Source organism: Linderina pennispora (genome assembly GCF_002104995.1).
Source record: "Linderina pennispora strain ATCC 12442 chromosome Unknown DL89scaffold_15, whole genome shotgun sequence".
In the NCBI taxonomy this organism is placed as follows: domain Eukaryota; kingdom Fungi; phylum Kickxellomycota; class Kickxellomycetes; order Kickxellales; family Kickxellaceae; genus Linderina; species Linderina pennispora.
The window spans coordinates 27,225-45,445 of record NW_024468263.1 but is presented as its reverse complement, the minus strand read 5'-3'; the positions used below and the strand labels follow the sequence as shown (position 1 = coordinate 45,445).

General features: G+C 54.8%; 9 protein-coding genes across 9 annotated transcripts; 4 read left to right on the top strand and 5 right to left on the bottom strand.

Annotated features, from left to right (window-relative positions):
- Positions 1-635: 635 nt before the first annotated feature.
- On the bottom strand, positions 636-1,139 carry DL89DRAFT_269993 (uncharacterized protein). The gene has a single exon (XM_040888519.1). It carries the CDS (start codon positions 1,125-1,127, stop codon positions 777-779), a length of 351 nt encoding a protein of 116 aa, XP_040740423.1. The 5' UTR covers positions 1,128-1,139; the 3' UTR covers positions 636-776.
- DL89DRAFT_286173 (uncharacterized protein) lies at positions 1,140-5,031 on the bottom strand (the record flags this gene model as incomplete). Its single annotated transcript, XM_040889849.1, has 3 exons — positions 1,140-4,094; positions 4,120-4,776; positions 4,908-5,031. The coding sequence occupies 3 exons, from the start codon at positions 5,029-5,031 to the stop codon at positions 1,423-1,425; spliced, it is 3,453 nt and encodes a 1,150-aa protein (XP_040740422.1). The 3' UTR covers positions 1,140-1,422.
- Positions 5,032-5,231: 200 nt separating this feature from the next.
- DL89DRAFT_269992 (alpha/beta-hydrolase) lies at positions 5,232-6,638 on the bottom strand. Its single transcript, XM_040888518.1, has one exon. The coding sequence runs from the start codon at positions 6,546-6,548 to the stop codon at positions 5,652-5,654; it is 897 nt and encodes a 298-aa protein (XP_040740420.1). The 5' UTR covers positions 6,549-6,638; the 3' UTR covers positions 5,232-5,651.
- DL89DRAFT_295327 (uncharacterized protein) lies at positions 5,245-5,640 on the top strand (the record flags this gene model as incomplete). The annotated part of the gene is made up of 1 exon (XM_040890626.1): positions 5,245-5,640. The coding sequence occupies one exon, from the start codon at positions 5,245-5,247 to the stop codon at positions 5,638-5,640; it is 396 nt and encodes a 131-aa protein (XP_040740421.1).
- A 326-nt stretch (positions 6,639-6,964) lies between the features above and the next one.
- Positions 6,965-7,429, top strand: DL89DRAFT_306050 (uncharacterized protein; the record flags this gene model as incomplete). The annotated part of the gene is made up of 1 exon (XM_040890896.1): positions 6,965-7,429. One exon carries the CDS (start codon positions 6,965-6,967, stop codon positions 7,379-7,381), a length of 417 nt encoding a protein of 138 aa, XP_040740419.1. The 3' UTR covers positions 7,382-7,429.
- A 466-nt stretch (positions 7,430-7,895) lies between these two features.
- On the top strand, positions 7,896-9,382 carry DL89DRAFT_269991 (uncharacterized protein). Its single transcript, XM_040888517.1, has one exon. It carries the CDS (start codon positions 7,915-7,917, stop codon positions 9,361-9,363), a length of 1,449 nt encoding a protein of 482 aa, XP_040740418.1. The 5' UTR covers positions 7,896-7,914; the 3' UTR covers positions 9,364-9,382.
- A 370-nt stretch (positions 9,383-9,752) lies between these two features.
- On the top strand, positions 9,753-13,148 carry DL89DRAFT_269990 (uncharacterized protein). Its single transcript, XM_040888516.1, has one exon. It carries the CDS (start codon positions 9,789-9,791, stop codon positions 12,774-12,776), a length of 2,988 nt encoding a protein of 995 aa, XP_040740417.1. The 5' UTR covers positions 9,753-9,788; the 3' UTR covers positions 12,777-13,148.
- An 882-nt stretch (positions 13,149-14,030) lies between these two features.
- DL89DRAFT_226485 (WD40 repeat-like protein) lies at positions 14,031-16,432 on the bottom strand (the record flags this gene model as incomplete). The annotated part of the gene is made up of 4 exons (XM_040884814.1): positions 14,031-14,268; positions 14,518-14,930; positions 15,384-16,008; positions 16,125-16,432. 4 exons carry the CDS (start codon positions 16,430-16,432, stop codon positions 14,031-14,033), a joined length of 1,584 nt encoding a protein of 527 aa, XP_040740416.1.
- A 1,114-nt stretch (positions 16,433-17,546) lies between these two features.
- DL89DRAFT_260081 (uncharacterized protein) lies at positions 17,547-18,032 on the bottom strand (the record flags this gene model as incomplete). The annotated part of the gene is made up of 2 exons (XM_040885748.1): positions 17,547-17,922; positions 18,016-18,032. 2 exons carry the CDS (start codon positions 18,030-18,032, stop codon positions 17,547-17,549), a joined length of 393 nt encoding a protein of 130 aa, XP_040740415.1.
- Between the last annotated feature and the right edge of the window lie 189 nt (positions 18,033-18,221).

Sequence of the window (18,221 nt, the reverse complement as noted above, 5' to 3'; positions counted from 1 at the left end):
ATCGTCACCATTTCTGAGAACACATTTCCTGCCCCACGGTCAGCAATGGCTCTAGATGTCCTCGTGTGGGCACTGACTACCTGTATAAACAGAGATACGGCTATTCATTTTGAGATTCTTCCTTCTTTCCATAGCATGCTTCCATGTTTAATATTACGTTGTGGAACAGTGCACCGAAAGTGAGCATTATCTTTCAGTTGCAGGAGGCTATCAGCAGTATTCCATAAACTCGAGATACTACGTATTTTTTCCTTGGATATGCACTTGAATAGCCATATATTGCTGTACCTGTGAGTCACAGGTCCTCTGGGATAAAAATAAATTCCCTATTGTGTTTGAGTACAAACCATTGCAGACTCAGGTTAGAATGTACTCAAATAATATTCAGCGCCACAAGGATCTCATGACGTTCCATAAACTTTATCACGTATCTCAAGCACACACAATAGGCACCAATGGAGCTTCTCTAGAGACTGATAGATACCGAGTACTCATTCGACAAATGCCGGTGAATATATCAAATGCCTGGAAAAGCATCCCTTACTGACTAGTAGAGTGAAAAGACTAGCATTACTAAATAGCAGTAATAAGAGCAATAGGCTATTCATGTTAAACAATATCTACCTGATAAACACTGAGTGTGTTCCTATGCATTTATCGACACCAAACGTACAAATGGAAACATGTCCTCTAGGAATGATATACCTAAACATTCGTCAGCGAAAACTCATGGGGTATTCCAGCCATAAAAGACGTGGTAAACCACAGGCAGCAGACTAGTAATTGGAATAATGGTAGTGAGCCAATGAGACAGAGTTTGGCTGGCCAGGAGCGAGAGGAGGAGGCTGAGGAATAAACTGATTAGGAGCAAATGGGCTAGTTTGCAGACTGGCAGCAGTGGAGTAAACAGCAGGCAAAGTGTTTTGCGCAATCGCTCTGATCTGGGAAAGCCTAGGTTTGCGCTCTATCGCGGCTCGATTATTCGTGGAATTAAAACCATGCACTTCCACCAGATGGCCATAGTGGTCCGCAGGACGATCGGAATATCCATCACAATAGTCATAGCTGCCATAGCCAGCACTGTACTCTTCACCGGTTGACTGGACGGGCTGCATATAAGGATACATAGTACTTTTTTTGCAATATTAATGAAAGGATAATTGTCGCAGAACAAATTAGCCTGGGAGAAATGGTGGGTATTTATAGTGTTTAGTACCATGTTCAGAAGACTTTGACAGTGCGAGTCTGTTTGGTATTTTTTTTTGCTCCTGAAGTCTGCACATCTCCCCAAGCAAAGATATTCAGACAGCAACAGACTCACTAGGAAAAATACCATTGCAAAGGGACACCAGCTGCAGGAGAAGTCCAGGGAAACCCTAGCTGCATTTGGCGCACAATAAACATCAAAAGTCAAACCCCCCGCTACTGCTCCATCTGGTACCTGATCTCGGGAAACACTGCCACAACAACAGCATCGAATAGCATCAGCGCCAGGCTCAGATTGGCCTTGGGCAATTGCACAGCATCGACCAAACGGGTCGCCCCGGTGACGGCATTTTTCCTGCCCACCATGGCGCCCAGAAGCCTGGGCACATACCACAGCATCTGGGTGCGCGCGCTCTCGCGACACTCCTTTTTCTGCAACTCGGTCCGCTGCTTGAAGCCCTGGAAATGCAAGAACCCGCCAGAGCCATTGTCGGGCCACAGCGTGGCGCGCAGATTCTCCAGAAGGCCAGAGAGCAGCTGGTCCTTCAGTAGGGACTGGGTGGCATCGCGGACACGGCGCTCGACGGTGCCGCCGAGAATATGCCTCAGGAGAATGGAAATTGCTTGCTTGCGCAGCCAGTTGCGGCGGCTGGCCAGGCCGAACAGTTCGACAAACACGTCAGATAAGGGATCGGTGAACAGCGTGGGCTCCTCGGGCCTCGCACTCTGCATGGTGACTTGGCCGGCCAGCTCCTTGACAATCATATCGAGCATGGACTCGGCGCCAGTAATCCCCTCCAGGTCTTGGTTGACCGTGGCGTGGATGCGTGCCATCCATCCCAGCGGCTGCTCGTTGTCGGGCGGCGGCAGCGCCGACAGGAACAGCTTCAGGGCATGGGTCTGGCAGAGCCGCGGCACACGCAGCAGCCCAGACAGGTAGCGCTCCAGCAGCAGGCGGCGCTGCTCAACGTCCTTTTTCTGCAGCCAGGGGAGTGGGGCACGGGCAGGCAGCTCGTGCCTGCGCATTTCCTGCGGCTCCTGCAGCTTCAGCTCGCGGTGCAATGCGTGGAATTCGCGGTACCGCCTGGCTACAACCCAGCCAGCTAGGGCATGGGAGTCCTGGGTCTGCTGCAGCTCAATCAGATAGACGGTATGCGGTTCTGCGTCGTCGGTGGCCATGGCGCGCGGAATGTGCAGCAGCGTGCGTTCCGACAGCGTGTGCTCGCGCAGACACATTTCATACAGCTTCTGCTGCTCGACGCCGGCCAGAAGCTCCCGGCGCAAATCCCGGTACGACGCCTGCAAGATGCGCTGCTCGTGCGGCTTGTGGCGGGTCATCGCCTGCTTCATCAGCGCCTTGACAATCGCCATCTGGTGGGCCTTGCGCGCCAGTGCTTCGGTCAGCTGCGTGAGCCGCAGGTCAAGGAAGAGGTCGCCGGGCGCTGGATTCGTTAGTGCGCGCGCCAATACCAGCGACGACGGGTCAGAGTCGGTCTCGGACGTCGCCTCCTCCTCCTCCTCCTCTTCACTGTCAGAGAGCAGGGGCTCCAGGGGCTCGGCCAGCGCGCTGTCGACTTTGCCGGCATCATGCAGACTGATTGACCGCAACGACGCGCTGAGCCGCCGTACCTCCGACCGGTCGACACGGCGGCGCACTGGCTGCAGATACTCGGACGGCTCCTCCAGATGGTCTGCTGGTGACGGCTCTTCTGGTACCGATCCCGATAAGTCGTTTGGCAGATCAATGGCTGGCTCCATATGCATGATACTGGATGCGCTCTCGTTGCGATGCACAACCACTGCCGCTGCAGTCTCCACAGCCATGGGCGCTGGGCGAGGCTTGGAAGGCGCAAAGCTCCAGCGCTCCGACATCCGTCGCGACGAGGTTTCAGACCGTCCTGTCGACCCAACCGACTCGGCCACCGACCGGCGTCTCTCTGGTATCTCTGGTATCTCTGGTATCTCTGGCATCTCCGGTCTCTCAGCAAACAACGCACCGTCGACCTGCTCCTGGCGCGGGGTGACTACATAGGAGCGCAGGAACCGTTTGTAGAGCGGGCCGTGCAGGAACGAAGGCAGCTCCTTTTGCTTGAGGTAACTGAACACCTGGCCCTGCACCTCGCTAATCATGCGAAACGCTTCCCGGCATTCCTGCTCGGGCACCTCACCCAGCGCCATTTCGCCGGGCGCCCGCCACGGCTTCAGGTACTTTTGCACATCCGATACTGCAGCGGCGGTCTCGGGGCCCAGCGCTGCCAGCTCATCGGCACGTCGTGTGAAATACGTCTTCCACAAAACCCCCATCACCGCACTGGTGGGCTGTGATTTGACGCCCTCGATGTTCAGCCAGAATTCCAGCAGAGCGCGGCTCGAGGGGTCCAGGTGCTCAGCGAACGCTGACAGGCTGGACACGTTGGTCAGGATTTCGCGCAGTGTGAATTGCGGCAGGCCCAGCGTCTCGGGCTCATCGCGGTGCGCGTAGTAGGTTGACATGCGTGTATTAGGCGTGCCGAACGCCGGAGGCGCATCTTTACGAAGCAGCTCAAGCCGCCGCTCGGCCTTCTTTTTCGCCACGTAGAGCCGGTTCACATACACCAATATGTCCCGCACCCGCTCACCATGCACAATGTCGTCCTTGCCCAGACCCATGATCAGAATGCGCTTCTTGCGGATCTGCGCGACCACATCCTCATGGATGCGTACAAGCTCGTTTGCGTCCCCGCACGCCTCAATGGTCTCCATGAACTCCTGGTACGTGGCCACATGCTCGTCCGCTTGCATCTCCAGTGCCTCGCGAAGCTCGCTGACCATATGCTGCTCGCGGATCAGCCGCGCCAACTGCCCATCCAGCAGCTGGTTCAGCGTGTCGGGCTCCGCCAGGCTCATCACTATGGGCGCTAGGAGCGCACCCACCAGCAATTCGCGCACCAGCACCCGGTGCGGCAGAAACGACGCCTGGTCGACCGGCAACACCAGCGGCACCACTAGATCCACTACATGCCGCATATGTGCCATCACCTGCTGCTTGCCCTCGGCCGCCGCATGCCATTTGCTTGTCTTCTGCCGTAGGGCCTTCAGATGCCGGGTCGCTATCGGCACCACCTGGCCGACCAGGAACTCCGCCACATCCAGCCCCCGCGCCCTTTCCACGATGCCCTCGCTGCACTGCACTATCTGCGTCTGCACGCAGCGCGGGAACGACGGGTCGGCCGAGATCCCGCGGAACCACCCATGCACAAAATCCCGCACCACCAGGCCGACTATCTGCGCCAGTGCTGTCTCTGTCTGCGGCAAGCCAGCAAGCCGCACATGGGGCTCGGCCCACGTCTCGTTGTATTGCGTTTTGTAGAGTGACTGCGCATTGAGTGTTTTCCAGAACCCCAGTCGCTGTATGCGCTGCACCGGCGGCCGTAATGGGCCGTGCTTTGCCTGTCTGTGTCGCCGCTGGAACAGGTATGATGTCATGATGTTCGCCACCAGCAGAGTCACCACCACTGCCACTGCCACCACTGGCACGAATATCGCGTACCCGAGAACCACCCGCACTGCATCCACCACCGTGTACATTGGCTGTCTAAATTAGTGTAAAAATAATAAAAATTGACTGGAGAAGGAAAAAAAGTAATTCGCGAGGCAGCTGCTGTTTACAACGATTTTTCTTTTTTGTCTTCGGTGACATGTACGCCTCTACTATACCTCACATGGACAAATACCACCTGCTGAGCCTCTTGCGTTTTTGTGGTTCAGCCGAACCCAGCAAATCCCGTCCCAGCCTGCAGGACATGCAGGACATATATTTTTACAGGTATTTCCAATTGCAAGCATGTCTGGGAATGGCTGTATTCAGACGCAGCAGATTCAAAAGGTGCCACCATACCCTATTATTCTCCAAAGCATCTACTCTGCAAATCTCGAGACTTCTGGCATCTCTCCTTGATGCTATTGTAACCCGCCACACAATAAACCCCTATATATACCCTCCCCTCCCTGGTACATCTCCCCAGGCAACTCATTTGCACCTGTATTTTTCCCCCACTCATGCCGCCTCACGCAACACCCGACCAACTCCTCTACAAGCTCATCAGCGACCGCCTCCGCTCGACCCACAACGCACGCGAAAAGGCCCTTTTATACCTGGCTGCCCTGGCCCACGACTCCCTGGAGCGCCAGCGGCCCGAACTCGAGCTGCGTCTGAAGGAGCTCGCCCGCCTGCAGGCCGAAACCCACACTCAGATTAAATTGCAGACCAAGATACGCGAAAAGTATCTGCACGGCGACATTGACCTGACTGCCAATGATGAGCGCATGCTCGTGATGTCGCGTCGCCACCTGGCCGAAGACGAAACCCGTATACTGGATGTCCAGCAGAAATTAGCGTCCTTGCAGGAGGCGTTCCGGGATGCCGTCAAGCTGTGGGCTACTACTTCGTACTGAAACTATATTTATTAAAGCTTTGCTAATGGCAGGACCTTGCTAAGCCAACTGCTAATGATATCCTCAATGGCCGCGAGCTCGAATTGCTTGCTCCAGAAATGCGACGCGCCCTCGACTACCTGGGTCACGACGCGGTGAGAGTCCGGCGCCCCGAGCCGCATCACCCGGTCGTACTCCCACACGTCGCGCTCCGGCACCACCTTGTCCTTGCTGCCCATGATATTCAATACATAGCAGTGCTGGAACGGCAGCCGCTGCACCACCGACATATCTGTAGCATTGCGCATACGCAAATGGTCCGCCGTCACCCAGTACTCGCGCATCGGCACATCATCCACCGACGCCAGCCCTGCATACCCGTCATCTACCATGGGGGCTTTTGCCGCCGGTGTCCCACCAAACTTGCGCCACATAAACACCCCTTCCTTCTCCAGTGCCTCCAGATGGTGGGGTTTCCAGCGGCCCGCAATCTCCTGGTCCAGCCAGTACCGCGCCGACAAGTTTATCAGCAACTGCGGACACATTGCTGGGTACTTTTGCGCAAACAAAAACATGCTCGAGCCGCCCTTCGAGTGCCCGATTATCCCAATTACACGCTGCTCGTCCTGTCCATTGATGTGGTCGACCATGTGACGGATGTCCTCGGCCTCCTCCAGGTAGTTGCCGTAGTTGGTCGTTCCGGTGCTGTGTCCGCTGCCGCGGAAATCAAACGCAATCGACACATACGGAAGCATGCGCTGCAGGCCCTGGAACAGTGTTGCGTGTTTCGTGTCGAGCAGGCCATGGCAGATTAGAAATACCCCCACCTCACCCGAGGGCATACGCCGCGGGTTGCTCGGTGTCCGCAGACGCGCATGCAACTTGATGTTATCCGACGAGGGCACAAAGAACTCGCTGAATTCACTCATTTAAAAGGTAGCAGAACTAAAGGTCCAGCAAATACAAAAGTAAAACATGCAGGGGGATAAAGGTTGTCCATTGCGCACAACAGAACGAAGGGTCAGCTTTATCCAGGAACGGACCTCCGGTTCAAACAGGCTTGTTACGGAGACCGGAGCTAACTGGCAAACCGGTGGTTATAACCAGCTGCGGATAGCTGCCACAGTGCCTCAGCCAATAAGCTAGGTCAGAGTGAGCTAGAATCCCCTGATCTGGCCGTAATCGCCATTGATTGTTCTATACCCTTTTGCCTAGCGTCCAGCCACATAGTCCCTCTTACACGAGCTCTTTGGCGCTTGAGTATTTGCCACCTGGGACACGGCCATGTACCAATGTAGTCCTTTCTGCTGTTGTGCACAAGGTCTACGGACAGGCTGTGATCAGTATGGCAAAGGAAAGTCAGGGGTGGCTGGCAAAGCTGACAGGCAGAGCGAATACCACCGCAGGCGACTATTGCATGGCGATAATATCTGAACTAACACTGCCATACATCGGTCAGTGCATTGATATGCTGGAGTCGGATGATATGTATACCATGAATTTCATGGCCATTGGCAATGTGCACAGGCATATGACTGCCCCAAGCAATTTGGTGCATGCGAGTATGTATGATGCAGATTTCGGCAGCGGTTTTCAGGCGTTCTCAACTGTGCATCCTCAGCTTGGCCCGGGGCCGTCTATATTTCTCTACTCCCCTCCGCCTAGTACTGGCATCCTCGTCACTGTCTATCTTGCGCCACGAGAGATGGAAAACGTTTTGAAAAGCAGATTCTGGATGGGTTTAGCTGAACATGTCTACTAATATATACCGTGTTCAAAGGATATACTTGAAATAAGAATCTAATCCTAGTGGCCTGCCAGTCAGAACACACTGTCTGAACATGAGTATTAGGTATCGGTGGGCTGCCTGCCAGTCCCTTGCAATTCCCAAACCAGGTTGCAAAATGCTGTTTCTCGCAGCTCCAGCCTTTGAAACCTGAATGGCTAAAAAGGAATGTTGAAATTATGTAAACGCACTCGCGGCAATTAATATATTTGTAATCTGCAGCCACTCCAACCCGTACACAATGCCTGGCCAAGATATTACATCACGCATACAATTACCTAACACCTAAAACATGCAAACAACAACAGCAGCACAGCCACTAGATATTAAATAATGGCAATATAAATGAAAATATACAAACCCATCGACACTTATTCAATGGTAGCTCCCATCTGTAAGCACATCCTCGTTTACCGCACAATCTCGCCTCCCGTATAAATTATTGACGAGGAACTCTAGGATTGTCACCTTTGTATTCAATAATTTCAGCTTTCACACCTCACTCTCAAATGGATCACTTTATTACTAGCGTAGTGTCGACGACATACAGATGTAGAAAGGTCGAGTTGTCGTATTCTACTATGAACATACGACCCATATATTTCTATGCCAATTCCACTGCTGCCAAGGACTTCATGCCTAGTGACAAACTCCAGGAGGCATTCTACCGGACACTCGCCCAATTCCCCTGGTTTGCCGGGTATTACAAACAGTCAAGAAAGGGAGGGCTGAATGTGGTTGTCGACCGAAACAGCCTCAACCTGCCCGAGTACCGCGAGTCGCAGTCTGATAAACATTTCCGGGAAATCCAATCGGCCAAGTTCAACCCTACGACTTTGCCCGGCGATATATTCTCTGTCGGTCATATTCCATGCCCTGACAAGGAGACAAGAAAGATAAAGCTCGTGAGTATCCATATCGTGCGCCTGAAGGACAACAGCGGAATAGTCATTGCAGCAAGCTTCAACCATGGTGTCGCGGACGGTACCAGTGCTGTCCTTTTCCTCAACCGTTGGGCAGAAGAGACGCGTGCGCTCGTATCTGGCGAGAAAGTGGCGGATGCAAGCTTCTGCTTTGGTGTCGATACTCTCATGGAGCACCTGCCTACCGAGCGCTCTCCACTCGGCGAGACGGCCCGCGCAGTGCTTTCGAAGAAATCCCGATTAGGAGATTTCATAATGTGGCTATCGCCCAACAAGCGGGGGAAGCTGCTGAATCACCTGGCACGCAAGGCCCCGACTCGCGGGCATCTATTCCGGATTCCGCGTGCAAAGCTCGACGAGTTCCATAACAAGGTGCTCGAGTGTCTGCCGCCCGAGTCACGGCTATCCACCAACGATGTTCTCTCTGCAGCCTTCAACAAGGTTCACGAGCAGGCAGCAGCAGACGTGGCAAAGGGTAATCGAGGGTGGATTGCAAAGTTGACAGGCCGAGCAAACGCCATTTCAGGCGAACATTGCATGGTGGTCGCTTGCGACCTTCGTGGTCGGCTTGGGATGGCCGAGCTGAACTTTATAGGCAACCCGATTAGCGGTGAATATGTTGTCACCCCGATGGACCAGGCTCATTCGCCAATCACCATGGAGTCTATTGCTGCAGTTGCAGCCCAGGTTCGGTCACTAGTATCTAGTCTAACTCCGCCGTATATTGGACAGCTCATCGAAATGACAGAGTCAGACGACGTATATACTGCTGATATCATTGCTGCATCCATGGGGTACAAGCTTGTGTCAGTCACAACAAATATGGTCAGTCGCAATATGTATCGGACGGATTTTGGTAACGGGGTGCAGACGATGGTTACAATACACCCAGACTTCGGTCCAGGGACATTTGTAATTCTTCAATCGCCCCCGCCGAGCACAGATGTTCTTGTCAACATCAGTGTTCAGTCGCCAGTTATGGAGCGAATCTTGAAGAACGGTTTTTGGATGGATATGGCAGAAGTCATCTATTAAATAAATTTATGTGTCGAGATTCGAGTGGGTCTTGCTAGGTATGTTATTTCATAGAATACAAGCTTCAAAAGACATAAGGAATGGAAATGAAGTGATATGCCATTGAAAAGACATAATAACTTTAGGTTTGAGATCTGCTCCAAGACAGGGACCAGTGCTCGTTTCAGTTGGTCCCCTCTCTATATCTTGCTTCGAGGCCGAGAAAGAAATCGGAGGGAGGGAGGGCGGCCAGTCTGTCCCATTCAGTCTTGACGCACTCTCTTCCCAGAGCATCGCTGGAACTTGCCCAAGGGTAAATAACATGTGGTCATGAGCGAAAAAGGCGCTTTACCCATTTTATCCTCACTAGGAGCAATGAGGGCACTTGTCACTCTTTGTTTCCGCATATCTTTTTCGGGCCCCTTTTTTGCTGTTATTCCTTCACGATGAACGTCGAAATTGCGCCAATTAGTATAGACACAACGAAGACATTAGCACGACTGTTCCCATCGTCGCGCGAACAGAAGCACGACCACCTAGTCCCAATTGAAGCAGGTGCTAAGCCCACCCAGCATTTGCTCGACAATTTTTTCGCTGCGGATTTCCTGCCGCCGTGCCAACGTGCCCGCAACGGACAGATGCCCTCTGCTGCAGCCGAGGACTCGTATGGCGTGCGCTACGTTCACCACCTGGCAAGTCAGGCCAAAAAGGACGTTCACGCATGTGCCGAAAGCATCCGTAGTGAGCTGACCAAGGTCAAGTGGGAGCAGGAGTCCCTGGAGGCCATACTAGCGGATAGCATCGCTGTCCAGCTAGCAGCCGAACACGATGTGCAGATGGAGATAACAAGTAGCGACCTAAGCCACAGGTTCTGGGCGTCAAAGATGCCAAACGGCCTGTGGCGGATGATCCACGGCCATCTGTCCAGCAACAGCAATATAACCACCAACGACACCGAGCTGGCCGTCGAGATTCTGTTCATATTCTCCAGCTGGAGCATTGCCGACAATGGCCGCGGGGCACCGAGTACCAGGGAGTCGCAGAGAGTCGGCTTGGCAATGCAGCTGTTTTGCAAACACGCGTGGGCAGGTAAGCGCGGCAGCGAAATGCAGAGAGTCAGGGTTGGGCATAAGGCGCTGATGCTGTTGGAGGTCACGTGGCGGCTCCTTGTCGGCGACGAGCACGATGCCAAAAGGCGAATTGCTGGAAAGCCGCGACGCAGTACTCGCCGTCGCAGCAGCAGCAGCAGCAGCATCCATGACAGCGCGCAGGGCGAAGACGAGAGCGATGACGAAGAGACAGTGCGTGGGCTGCAGAAAACAGGACTGGCGCGCGACGCCCTGCGGCAGATTGCCGAGTCTGTCGAAAAGTACCCCTTGCTGAAAGGAGAAGTCCAAGAGACAGTTGACAGCCTGCGCCTATTTGTCCATCCCTTTGATGGCCACGGTACACGGACCGCGCAATTGGGCAGGTTCGGCCCGATGCGCAAAAAGACGCACGTACCACCAATGCCACAGCAGCCGCTGCCAGTCGCCCAACAGCTGAACAACCTTCTGGACCAACCTGTGGGCGATATGCCGGAGCGCCAGCAGCACCAGCAGGATATGCCACCGAATTTCTTTATAGACCGCAAGCCGTGGTTTGCAGAGCCACCGAGAGCCGCTAGGGACGCCATACGCACGTATGTTGAGAGTGCGCGCATGGATCGCACTGAGCGCGAGTACGCAGAGTGGTGGAGACGGCTGATACATGAGCGTGGAATGCCGCTAGGCCTGACGCTGAACACTGCCACAAGGAAGGGCACGACCAACGATGTCACCATCAACTACAAGTCTGGTGACCCTGCTGCCCGTCACCGCCGTAGCTCGTCACGATCTGACAACCGGCTGCCCTCAGACCCGGGCGACGGCAGCTCACGTAAAATGGACGTATTTGAGTTCCGTGGTATTATTGAGACTGAGGACCTTCCTGCTCTCGAGCAGCAGCTGGATGGACGTCAGTCTGAAGTCAAATGGCCTGCACACACAGAGCCACCCGAGGCACAGGATGCATACGACGTATTATACAAGACTCTGTTCCCATTGCTAGGCCACTTTTGTCGCGCCATTATCACCACCATTGCCAACTGGGCGCCAACCGAGAAGGAGCTGCCGACCCGCCAGTTTCTGATCAATGTCGGACCGCCGCAGGTATCCGAGCACACCTGCTTTGGCATTGTGAAGTACCCGCGTAGCGATATTACTAAAGAAGCTCATGGGAAGGCGGATGAGAAGAGCGCATCAGAGTCCAACAGCAGCGACAGCGGGAATCCAGTCGCTAACGAGCGCAAGGTGCCTTCCGACACAGACAAGAAGAAGCCCGATGCAGCTGAGCAGCCGTCATCGAGAGATGTGCCGGTGGAGCTAGCTGCCCGATTGATTGCGCAGTACGCACAGTGGCAGGCTGTCGGCTCGCTCATGTTGAACATCAGCACAAGCTTCCGTGCCAATCACGCTTTGCAGGCAGACTACCTGTCGCAGCTCTTGATGAACTGCAACTTGATTCCGGCGCTGTTCTGGTGGATTGGGACAGCCAACCTCGACATCTGCGTCGACCTTCCTCTATCAGTCATCCAGCACACGTTCTCAGAGGCGTATGAGGCTGCTATGAGCGAGCAAGCGATGGTGGACGAGCCAGACATCGACGCTATGATGATGGAGCTAGGCAGAGACTCGGGACCACCGAGCACTGTTGACAGCATGGATGATGCTGAGGCGGCAACGACAAGGAGTACGAGGAGGTCTCTGGAGAAGGGAGCAGCGGGGTTTGGTTCGAGTTTCGGCGACGATTCGGACACCGAAACTACTGTGTGGACGCCGGCTCTTCAGGGAATCCATTTGTGCATGCGCTTCCTGCGGCTGACCACCTACCGCAACGGCCTGCGCCGTGGACTCCTGTACAAGAACAAAGCGCTGCATTTCTACAACCGCCTGCTCAAATTCCCGTCGCTGCCTGTCCGCCAGGTCGGCGCCGAGCTGTACCGCGACGTCATGCAGGTGATATCGAAAAAGCAAAAGCAGGCGTACTTGAACAACATCGCTGCTGTTTACATGTATGCGCCTGTGGCGTTGGCGGATACGTTTTGGCTGGCAGATTACTCGCTGGATCCGCATATTGAGATGCACAGGCATGTCGAGCTGATCAGGTTGTTGCATTTCTACCATATGTCGGCATTGACCCTGAAGCTGCCCGATGACCCTTCGTTGTTCCCGTCGCTGATGAGGCAGGCGCAGGAGCTATCCACTGTGTTGCCATCACCAGCCAGGGACATATCAATCGAGAAGATGCCGCTGGGCAGTAGTAGCAGCTGTGGAGGGGAGGTTGCTAAGGAGGAGTGGCTGCAGTGGGAGTCCGACTTGGAAGAGACATTGGAGGATGTGACTTTGCAAATGTAGTACTAGTCTTGATATTGTGTTTTATTTGTCTGCATGTGGCTATTGCTAATACACTCCCAGTCCACGAGTACTCAAACATATTCTATGCGAGCATAGGAAGCTTGTTTTGAGTCAGAGCCCCAGCATGTGCCTAACTACATGATCATCATACTTCAACACCGCTCTGGTGAATAGAAGCACAGTTGTGCAATATCTTCATAAGAATAATTGTGAATGCCCGCATTGCGACTTTACATGTGAGAATGGAGTTGAGATCGCTCAGCACATAACGGCGCATCATTCGTCAGGCACATGGCTGGGTTTCCCAGATGAAGAATCGCGCAGGCAGGAGTGTGTCGACAAAGAAAGCGTATCTTCAGAGATAATTAGGTGATATACAGCAACTCGCTGAGTGCGCAATGATGTATTTATTCCAGCTTGAGCAACAACTACTGATGCTAGTTTATGTCAAAGAACAAAGTGGATGTTAAATTAGATGCATTCATTTACTAGTGGCAATTCACAAATAATTGCCGCATTTAAATGGGTCCCAAGATCAAGAACATGTTGACATTCAGGGTCCGGAGTTCCCCGCAGTCATATTTTTGAAAAACTATTTCTCCATATACCCGATAGCCACTCATCATCTAAGGTAACACATGCGATGTACTAGGGTTGGCACAAACTTTACGTAGTTGAGTAATGAACAAATAAAAGTAACACTATACCCTTGTCAAAAATATACAAAAATGCTTGAATGCACCACCAATATATATACAGAACATTTATTCAGATATTGTGACTATGATGCATTCTTCTAGTCACATATACGCAAACACAAGTAGGTTTATTGAATTCAAGTCATGAAAGAAATATACCTTTAGCATGAAGTCATATATACAAACTCTTCACACCAAACACACCCGCTGCCTGTTTCCTGAACAATAAAAGTAGCAAGGCAAAGTAGTGAAGCACATCATATACAAAACCACATTTTTCTTCTTTACCGACATCGCCTAATAAATATTAGACAGAATGCCAATTCCAAAAATATACCATGCCAATTGCCGTTCCATGAGAAGGATGTCAAAAGTGCATAAAATGCGGCGGGCGATTCTCCACAAGCCAGAAGCGCGGCGTACACATTCTCCACAAGCACACTGAGGCACCTGATCCACTCGGACACTTTCAGGGGGTCTAGAGCTCTCCACTAAACAATAAATATCTGCATGTTGCTTGATAATGTATAGTGTAGGCTAGTATATAAAGGGAGCTTTAGCACTCTGGCTCAGCACCGAAATCCATGACCTCAAAGAACGACACGTCGTTGCGGTGGACAGCGGCGACACAGCGCCTGCGGTCAAACCTCACCTGCCAGACACCCGACAGGCCGCTGAGCAGGTCACGGACAAAGGCGCCGGTGCGCACATCCCACAGTTTGACGGTACCGTCGGCGCCGCTGACAATCTTGGTGCCGTCGTGCTGGAAGCACGTAATGGCATTGGTATGGTGTCTCAGCACAAACCGCTCGGTCCGGACCAGGTCCTCGCCAGCCATATTGGCAATCTGCTGCTGGTGCACCTGGTCGTTGGCCCGCTGCTGGATCTGCAGGTGTTGCAAAAGGTGCAGTTGCTGCAGCTGTTGCTGTTGCTGCGCCGCGCTTACTGCCCGCACTGCTGCTGCTGACGGCCGCACGGTCTCGCGCGGCCCGCCAAGCAATACGTCCCCGTCGATGTTGCTGAACGGCCGCTGCGTCGGGCACGTCGGCATTGGCTGCTGCATCGGGTGATCCCATACACGCAGGGTCGCGTCGGCGCCCGCAGACACCAGCGTGTTGTGGTCCAGCGCCAAAAGGCCCACCAGCGTCAGGTGGCCGCGCAAAATGCGCACGCAGGCGCCTGTGTCCCAGTCCCACACGCGGATGGTGCCGTCCAGGCTGCCCGAGATCACCAGATGCAGATTAGTGTCCAGCGCCAGCGTGTAGACCTTGGCAGTGTGGCCCTCCAGCACGTGCAGGCACTGGCCCGTCACCACATTCCACACGCGGATGGCAAAATCGTATGATCCGCTCACAACCAGATTGCCGAACCCGGCCACCGCCCGTACGCTGTCGGTATGGCCCTCCAGCACTCGCATGAAATACGGGTTCGTCCGTGGCGGCGGCGGCATTTCCGCCTGCGGCAGGGCAGCGATCCGCCGCGCGGGCGTGTCACCGGTGGTTGCTGCTTGCGGAAGGCTGAATGGTCGTGATGTCCCGTCGGCATTGCGTGCTACTGCCTGCATGTGGCGGCCAAATACGCTTGGAGCCATAGGGCCCGAGACCCGCAGCGACCCAGTAGGGGTTCGCACAGAGGCAGCGGCAGCGGTGGTGGCAGCAGCAGTATTAGTAGTGTTGGCAGCAGCAGTGTTAGTGGTGTTGGCGGCAGCAGCAGCAACAGTGGCAGCAACAGCAGCAGCAACCCGGCCGGTGGCCTGCGTACGCGCCTGCGCCAGGATGGCCGCAGGTGAGGTGGCACCAGGCGGGGGAGCATCCGGGCCAACATCAACCGCCATAGCCGCGCCCGCCTCCACAGACGCAGCACCTGTCGTAGTAGAACCGCCAGTTGCTGCTGCGGGCTTGGCTGCAACGCCGGTTCGTGGAACATACGGCGTGTCTTTGGTCGGGCTGGGCAGCTTCCAGACGCGCAGCGTGGTGTCGCGCGAGCCCGTGACAATCAGCGGCTCGCTCGGCTCGTACCGCACTGGCTCGTTGCGTGCGCGCTCCAGCGGCGTACGCGTGTCGGTCGGCAGCAGCACCTGCAGGCACCGCACGGTGCTCGAGTGGCCCGCAAACACGTGCGTGCAGCGACCGGTCTCCAGATCCCAGATACGCACGGTGCGGTCGGTGCTACCGCTGATCACTGTGTTGCCCACCACCGCCAGCGCCCACACGCCACCCTCATGGCCCACCAGCTGCCGCACCGTCGCACCCGTGGTGATGTCGTACACGTAAATGTTCTTGGTGTCGAAGCCTGCAATGATGTAGTCGTCTGTCAGCTGCACGCACGTGACCACGCTGCCGCCCTCGCTCACAAAGCTGATGTGTCGACATTTGCCCTCATGCCAGTTGCGGTCCAGCACATAATCACGTGCAAACTCCTCCTTGAAAGCGTTCGTCGGCACCGGCACCGGCCCGTGCGCCGCGACTCGCCCGCCTGCTCCATCACATGCGCCGTCAGCTCGTCGACATTGCATTTGCGCGGGGGGAAGGACCCTGTGTCCAGCTCCTGGCGGGTCGGCCGCGGAGCCGTCACCGGGCGAGCCGGGCCGTTGCCCAGCCCAAAGTACGCGTGGCCCAGCGGGTGTGTGCGCTCGTGGTCCGGCACATACCGCGCGTCGCTGAGCCGCGCCCGCCACACCTTCGCGTCACCGTTGACCACGTCCTGCCACCGCCGCGACACACACGACGCGCGACACAGCGACCGCGTGTCCATGAACTTCAGGATGTGGTGCGACACCTCCACCGGCAGCTCCGAGACAAAGTCCCGCTGCAGCACCGGCAACATCGTCTGCGTGGCAAACTGCAGGATCGGCCGCGGCGTCCGTCGCAGCAGCTGGTACAGCAGAAACGACTGCATGTTTGCTGGCAGCTGGTCATACGTCGTCAGAATCGACGGCATCGAGTACAGCGCTGCCATCTCCTGCGACATGCGTTCCTGCGTCACCACCCGCGACTCCTTCGTCGATGACGTGCCTGGCCCCATCTCGAACTCGTGCTGCAGGAACCGCCCCTCCGTCGCCGTCTCGGGCGGCGACATGTCCATGTCCGCCTGCAGCCTCTCTCCGTCGCTTTCCTCGTCAGTGTCCATGGATTCCGGGTGCGCGCGTGGCGACAGCAGCGGCGACGGCAGCGGCAGGACGCCTGACGAGTCGTCCATCGCCATCATCTCATCGCCGTTCTCGCTGTGCCGGTCTGTCATCATGGCCTCGCCCATGTCGTCTGAAACTATTACGCCAGCATCCTCTATCAGCTCGCTGGTTGGGCCGAGGCTCAGCACCTGTGCTGGCGATGATCCCGCCGCACTTTGTCGGTGATGGTGGTGGTGGTGTTGATCGCGCTGCTTCAAAGGTGAGGGTGACCGCAAGCTCCGCTGATGCAGCAGTCGGACTGTGGTGGTCTCCTGGCGACGGTGGGCTGCTGCTCCGCCGGTGCCGGTACGTGTTGCTGCCTGTGGCCTCTCGGTGCCGGAATGTGCTGAACTCGCCGCCATTCCGATGGCTGCTGCTGCTGTTCCAGCCAGAGGGGCCGGTGGCATCTTCCTGTGTGTACAGCGGGGTCATTGCACGTGGGTATTCGCCAATGTTGCTGGTTGTTGTTGTGGTCATCTCTGGATGGGATGTGGCGCCACCACCCCCAGTCAGCTGTGTCGTCGTCACTGCCGACCTGTTTGTCGAGATTGACGCCAAAACATCCTATAAATAAAAGTATCCACAAGGCTGCGTTTTAGGCCAGATAATCACCTATTTTCGCTTCCCAGCTCTGAAATAAAAGAGACAGAGGGGCAACAACAAAAACATAAAAAAAAGTACGTTCTATGAACACGCACAAGCGGATTCGCATTCCCCCCCCAAAGTGCATCCGTTTTTAGGGTTTTTTGCAAATGGCGCTGAGCTGAATATCCATAAAGCTTCACAACAAGCAGCGGCCGGTCAAAGGTTTGATGCCCAGTATTCATGGCACTGGCCATGGGAAAAAACTCGCCTTCTTGGGGGAGAGAGGGGAGTGCAGTTACAAAACAATAAACACACTATTCACTGTACCTCATTCTGAGCGTCCGCCAAATCCTTGTACTCAAAGTACAACTGCTGCCCCATTGACTCCAGCGCAAACTGCTCCAGCGCCGCCGGTGCCTTCGCCCGCGCCAGCGGGTACATCCTGGCATTCACCTCCTTCTGCTTATCCACCCGAGGGATCTTCAACGGCGGGTATGTCGTAACTGTTGTTGTTGTAACTGTCGTCGTCGTAACTGTCTGTGTTGAGAGCGTCGGCAAAGGTCGGCTGCTTAGCTGCTTATGCGTCGGCGCCGGCTTCTGCGTCTCAAGCGGTGAAGGCAGAGGTCCTGGCTGCTGCTGCTGAGCCGGAACTGCTGCTGACGAGGCTGCTGACCCCGTGGTCACTGTATTGTCGCTATTAGCGTAAGAAAAGTCCAATTCAGCTTAGTGTTTCTTCCACCCCGTGCAATGCATACACGCCCAATGCCTCCGCCCGTCCTAAACTTACCGAAGCCGAAAGTTCATTGTGCAGAAGGAAAAGAAAAAAAGAAAGGGAGAAAAGGTGGTGCAAGTTGGGAGAGGAAAAAAAAAAGGAGTGAAGGTTTAATGCGAATGTAAGCGGGACTCAAGAGAGGAGCTGTTCACACTTCTCGGGCTGCAGCTTTATGAGCACTTGTCGACTCGGCCACGGAGGATTCCCGGGATATAATTATT